The sequence below is a fragment of the Blennius ocellaris genome (genome assembly GCF_963422515.1).
Source record: "Blennius ocellaris genome assembly, chromosome: 8".
Classification (NCBI taxonomy): Eukaryota; Metazoa; Chordata; class Actinopteri; order Blenniiformes; family Blenniidae; genus Blennius; species Blennius ocellaris.
The window spans coordinates 17,799,540-17,806,333 of record NC_137657.1 but is presented as its reverse complement, the minus strand read 5'-3'; the positions used below and the strand labels follow the sequence as shown (position 1 = coordinate 17,806,333).

The following is a 6,794-nucleotide window of genomic DNA, read 5'->3' as shown; positions in this document are numbered from 1 at the left end:
CATTTTTCTTTCAGTTCATGCAATGTTGCATCGTTTCTGTAAAAATCAACCTAGCTATGCCGTTTAACAATGTCGTAGTAACGTATATTAATTTCAAGACTTGCAGCAGTTGTGTTTGCTTTTTCATCCGCGTGTTTTCATGTCCCACACGTCTTTTTTGTGATAGTTTGATGGTGAAAAGCTCCAATAAACCTCAATCCCTTCAGCATGTCATGTTTGACAGCGGCTCCACGTGTTGCTTCTGTTTACATTCCGCGGATGGAGCACGAGGCTGCGCTCGTCACTCTTATTGGCTTGACGTCACAGCAGCCCCTCCCACAGGCGGGACCCGGGAGGAGAAGCTGCCCGGGTACCGCGTAAAATATCAAGAATAACTCCGCGAAACCAGAAAATTGATCTCAATATCCTCCTGTGAGGGATACTCCAGGGTTAACCGAGTCGAAAAAGTTCAGCCGGAATGTACAGAAAACGATATTTACACTATAAAACTATCCCGCGATTCGGTGCCCGTTCAAAATGAATGCAGACACCGAGTAAACACACGCGTTAACCCGTTAAAAAGCTCCGATGCGGTTAGAATAAGTGGCTTGTTTGCAGAAACTTGTGAACTAACGCCCCTTGAACAGTTCCGTGTCGCGCGTTTGTAAATATCTCGGTTCATATTTGAACATTTAGCGCGTTTCTGTGAACCGGGAAGGCGCGTGCGCAGTGGCACGCGGCAGGCATACGCGGATATAAGGATTGGCGCCGGCGCCACAGCTGATGTATTCATTCATTCTTCACTGAGGAGGTAAGACCATCGTCCTGCTTGCACCTATTAACCTTGATTTCTTTAGTTTTAATCATACACGTTTCACTCTGCAGCCTCTCCCGCGATGTGCAGGAGGCGTTTTGGCGTCATATTCGCGATTGTTCAGGCGAAGTTTTGAGAAAAAAACGTGATTTAAAAGTGGACAAAGGGGGGACTGCAGCCAAGTGTTACTTTTAACTCCCAGTGCGGAAAAGTTTCCACATTACACGTAATTCTACTTGTATAAGACCCAAGTTTGCATTTAATGCTGCATGTATGCTTCGTAATACTTATAGTATTTACTGGACTTTACGCGAGAGACATTCGTTCTGTGCTTTCAGCTTCAATACTCCCAACTCAAGTTTATTGCTTGTCTTTTTGCTCTGTTGTTTGTTTTTATTAAGTATACGAAGTGTTGAGCTGTCCGTGTGTCAGATGTGTGGACCCCTAGGTTATGTTTAAATCGGGGTTCACTGCTTATTGTTGACCTAGTTTGAGTTATCGGGCTAGTTTGCTAATTACAGTAGCTCCCATCCGCAGCCTAGCTTGGCGCTGGTCTCGGTTTACTCGAGTTTATACCTCCTTTATGTGCTCAGATAAGGTTTTACTTCACGTATGTGTTTCTGTAGAGTGTATAGCCCCAGTATATAGTTGTTTTAAGTGTGGTTTTGTTATATTTGGCGGTCGTTTGTGCTGGTTTAACTCGGGTCAGGTTAGTGGAGGCAGGGCTCAAATCCTCCCGCTTCTGCGCTGCGGAAATTGGCGCGTCTTTGAGTTTCAGTCCTCGATTAAAGTTCTTATTTTGGCGATTCTACCCAATAAAAGCACATCACTGATGTTTATAGACATGTGGCTGTTTGCTAGGGACGAGAAAGGGTGATTAGGAAGCGGTATTTTTCCGCTTTTTTTGTCCGAAATCGAGGGAACAAACAGCCCCCCTCCTTTTTGGCTGCAGTTGCCTCACTTAGCTTGTTGAACCAGGCTGGCTGGGTTAGTTCTGCCTTTAATACATTTCAACATCTTAGCTTCTAGATATCAAGTTCTTACAGACTTGTCTGCTGCTCAAGGTTTGTTCGAGTTGCATTATGAGTTTATATTTCTTCTATGGAGCTTTTCATGGGTGGCCACTGGGCCTCTGTATCTGCTATCCAAGGCTAACGATATCTTCATACCAAGTTCAGAGTTCACCTACTACTTATTATAGTGTTCTGACCCCTGGGAACTCTAGGGTCCGTTTAGGCAGTTTGTAACAGTACATGCACTGCTTCTGTGTAGAGATGTGTATTACTGTGATCCCTAAAGTCTCTGAGACATGGATGAGCCATTGTTAGGGCCTCAACAATTTAATCCTCTGAGAAAGGAATTATGACCAAGCGCCTTTAACACAAGGCTTTATTTGTCAGCATAACTTAATGAAATATCCTTATTACAGTCATGGATCAATTGTAGTATGTTTACTGTATATGTGTAATAATGATAACGCAAGACAAAGTTTCATAGTTGAAGTGCAAATGTGGTTCGTTTTATTACAACTTGGTTATACTGTGTGTTCAAATTCAACTGTGTCTAAATAAAAATGTTTTCTTTTTGTTTATTTGCAGCGGAGCCATACATACAGTCACCATCATGTCCAGGCGCAGGTAAGAATTCATTGTAGACAATAGATACTCTTCAGGTTGTTTCTATTTTCACTGTTTATTTAGATATATTTTGCTTTACGATTTCAGTGGTCGGCTCACACTTCAAGCCAGAGATTCAAATGCTCCTGAAGTGACTCCTCGGCTCCCGATAAAGAAAAGAAAGTTGCGGGTGTGTGCACTGTCTTCTTTTCATCTGGATTTGAAGATTCCTACATGTGTTTGTTTGGTTTTTTTTCCCACTTCAAACTCCTTTTCAAGTATTGACTTGTATTTTGTTTTCTTTTGTCAGCTCTCCAAAAAGAAACTGCAGCCTGCTGCCAAAAAACAAAGCTATGAAATACAGGTCAGTGTCTCCGCATGTCATTAACTCTTAAATTATGGTGTGTGAGGCTGATAAGAGCTCAGGCCAGGATGTGTGTTACTAGTTCATTATCTTTGTGTTGTGGCCGCCCTTTTGGAGGGTCCTGCCCTGTTCTACACTCTGGCGCAGTATCAATGTTCGTGGTTTGACCAATTATGCTGAAAGCACTTGGGGAGGTTCTATTTAAGTACAATAGTCTTATTTTATGTGCATTGTGTGAAGTACCACGTATTGCAGTACTTTCTTTTCAACAGTGTGTGTCACTGTTTGACTTTACAAGTGTAAGACATTCATAAATGGGTTGTTTTATAACTTCACCCAATGCAAAGTGAATTTGCACATCTGAAATCAGTATTTTCCGCACCCCAAGCTGTGTCAAAAACAAAAATTTAACTTTTTTTTTTTTTTTTTTCTCCCTGTTATTTGTTTAATAGACGTGCTGGTTGGAAGATGCAGCCGCTCCATGCATTCTCATTGAAACTCCCCACAAAGAGCTGGGGCCTTCCGACCCGTCCAGTTTCAAACAGTACACATTCAAGAACCTCTTCATCAAGCCGTCCCCAATCCCGACCCTCAGGTATGTGTGTGTATTACAATTCAATAGAGTGGTGTGGGACTTTTTCTTTCTTTCTATTTTTTTTTTTTTTCTATTCATGAATGTGTGCAACCTGTCGGTGTGTTGACTGGCCTGCTTAACAGGAAATGTAGATTTACTGAACTAGAAGTTACAATTAAAAAGAAAAACCAAAAGCATTAGAATTTAAACTGACGTATATTTCTAAAATTGTGTTGCAGCTGGGCTAACTCTGATGACCTGTGGATCAAAATGATTAACAAAGAGCTCACTTATGTTCACGACAAGAGTTACATGCAGAAACACCCCAAACTGCAGGCAAAGATGAGGTCGATCCTGCTCGACTGGCTCTTTGAGGTGAGTCCCTTCATCGACTTAAATCGCTGAAATTATTCAGCAAGTTTGTCATCTTTTTATATCTCATAATCCTGAGTTCCAATGGAGTAGAGAAACTACGCATTACTACGTGGTAATTCTTTAACCCTAACCTGAATGTTTGTCTGCTCAGGTCAGTGAGGTTTACAGCCTCCACAGGCAAACGGCGTACCTCGCCCAGGACTACTTCGACCGCTACATGCTGACGCAGGAGAACATCAACAAGGAGTCGCTGCAGCTCCTCGGCATCACGGCGCTCTTCATTGCAGCCAAGATGGAGGTGAGTCGTCACTCTGCATGGGAATGGAGTCACATTCTTTTTGATACCTGTAGCTCGCGGTAGTGTCTGGTGTTTCATGCAAATAATCGTTCATGCAATTAACTCAGTCCCCCACTTCTCCTGTAGGAAATCTACCCCCCGAAAATCTATGAGTTTGAATATGTCACAGACGGAGCCTGCGACACTTACGATATCCAGCGGACAGAGCTTCAAATGCTGAAGGTACAATAAAAATTTGATGTACATCTGTGTCTGTGGATGTTCGGTGCTTCTATCTTTAAAAAAAAAAAATATATATATATATATTTTTTACTGACATGACATTTTGTTTCCCCGCAGGCGCTGAATTGGAATCTGTGTCCAGAGACGCCGATCACCTGGTTGAATTTGCACGTTCAGATTGAAGCTCAGCAAAGCGGGGAGGACTTCTTGGAGCCACAGTTCTCTGAGGGAAAGTACATCCAGATCACACAGGTACCTGCAAGCATCAGTGTTTTGTCTAATCAATTGCCTTTTGATCAAGAGATTCTGTATTGTCAGTGATTTTGCAAAACTATGATGATTTATTGATTTTTTTATTGATTTTTTTTATGTTGCAGCTGTTGGACTTGTGCATAATGGACATTAATTCACTGGACTACAACTACAGTATTCTTGCTGCAGCCGCCTTCTGTCACTTCTCCACGTTCGATGTCCTTCATCGAGTTTCGGGTATGTTTATTTTCTGTGTTTTTGGAATTTTTTTCCGCGATGTGATTATTTAAATGTTGGTTTTTTTTTTACTTTGATGAGATTTGGGATGCAGCGTTTCACATTTTCGTCTTTTTCTCAGGTCTGACGTGGGAAAACATCTCTGACTGTTATCGGTGGATGAATCCCTTCATGGAGGCGGTAGAGTCTGAACCGAAGCCTCAACTCAAGAACTTCCCCAAAGTCCGATCTGACGACAAACACAATATCCAGACGCACGCCCTCTACCTCGATATGCTGGTGAGTACATTCGGCGTTCATAGGTTCACAAGTTCTGGTTTCCTATGCGGAAGTTAACCCCTTCCCCACTCCCCGCCCATGAAACTCGGGGTATTTATCTTCACTTACACCCCCAGAGGGTACTTTGATGTTACATAATCAGAGCTAACGCGGCTTTTGATCAACATGTTGACTTGGAGTCACTTTTTTTTTTTTTTTTTAAGTTTAGTGAATCAACTTCAACTGGCGTCGAGTCAGGTTTTCAGACAATTCAAGAATTCCCTCTAACTTACATGGTCAACTATATAAAGATACTCAGGATAATACACTGGGTTCAAAATGGGACATTTCCCCTTATTAGCGTTTCAATGTTTTCAATGTCTATTCAGAGGCTTTTGACTGCAGAAACCAGTTTAAATCACTTAAGAAAACAGGTATTGTCTCCGCTTATTTCACTGTTACTGTGTGATCTTGATTACGTCAACCAGGAGGAACTTCAGCAACTTAATCAGTTTCTCTTGAATGCCCTTGCCCCGCATATTCGGCCACCTCACCTTTTCAAAGAGTCATTTGTCTAGCCTCGTGCATGAAAAGATTGCGTTATCTCATAAATGTTAATGCTGACCAACGAGTCTCGGCACTACGCATTTCTTTTGAGACCGTTTGAGCACTGAGACAAAGAAAACATGTTTTGCATTTGAACAAATGAACAGGTTAGTCTTAGATAAACAGACTCCTCAGTGCTTGGCGCGCTGTTTTTTAACCCCCGAATGACCTTTTCTACTCTCTCCTGCAGGGGAAAGCTCAGGAACTCCAGAGCTCGACGTCAGACCTTCAAATGACGCCGGTCGACAAGGGAAAAGTGCTGACGCCGCCCAGCAGCACGGAGAAGCCGCTCGGCTTCTCCATCGACGCAAACGGCCAGACCAAAGTAGAAGACTGAAGAGACGGAGCCAAGAGACACTGTAGCATTTCATCAACACTACGTTCAGACTCCTGTCTGTCTTTGTCCTTTTGGTTTCATCAGCCTGAAACTCATGATGAGCAGGGAATTGCCACTGAGGCAGTTAACCACACCTTTTAAAACGCACACAAAAAAACCCCCCGATTTGTTTTAAATGATTTACAAGTTTTGATGTTGTGGTGTATGTGCGGATGCTGAAAGTTAAAATGTCATTGTTTTGTTAAACAGATTTGGTGGGAAACTAATTTCATACATGTGAAGCTGTAACTTGCTATTTCACTGGTGCTAATCTTACAACTGAGGCTTAAAAGTTCTCAGACGGTGTTTCAGATTCTCAGGAAAAAGTGCATCTCGAGCCTCTTGTGTTTATTTGATCAACTTAAATCTCTCTTTATTGGTGAAGTTTCTTCGGTTTAAATTAAATCTCCCCTTTAAAAGAAATTTGACTCGTCACCCGAGGAAACAAACAATGATTTGATGAGCCCTAAAGCCACGGCTCTAGTTTTTTTTTTTTATTATTGTTTTTAATATATATATATATTGTTTGCAACCTGGTTGCACACTTGTTACATTCCTGTGAAACTTGACAATAGCGTACATTTTGCGCTTTTTTTTTCATTTCATTTAAAAAGTGCTTGTATTTATTGATGGGCGTGTTCTTGAATTTCGTTCCATAAATGTTGTACATTAGCCTGTCTTTTCTTAGTGCCTTTTTTTTTTTTTAAGAAAAGATGAACTGTACAGCTACCTAACTTAAGCTGGAGCGAGCCAAAATGTTGAGATCGAACGAGCCCAACTGTAACCCTCTGCAGTTAACACAACAACCATGTAAACTGTATGT

At 41.8% G+C, this 6,794-nt stretch overlaps 1 protein-coding gene across 1 annotated transcript; it reads left to right on the top strand.

The window, feature by feature from the left end:
* Positions 1-258: 258 nt before the first annotated feature.
* LOC308133219 (G1/S-specific cyclin-E2-like) lies at positions 259-5,932 on the top strand (the record flags this gene model as incomplete). The annotated part of the gene is made up of 13 exons (XM_080500520.1): positions 259-349; positions 676-790; positions 2,392-2,430; positions 2,518-2,599; positions 2,720-2,773; positions 3,226-3,368; positions 3,587-3,722; positions 3,874-4,020; positions 4,147-4,242; positions 4,360-4,494; positions 4,620-4,731; positions 4,853-5,010; positions 5,786-5,932. The coding sequence occupies 13 exons, from the start codon at positions 259-261 to the stop codon at positions 5,930-5,932; spliced, it is 1,455 nt and encodes a 484-aa protein (XP_080356646.1).
* Positions 5,933-6,794: the final 862 nt, after the last annotated feature.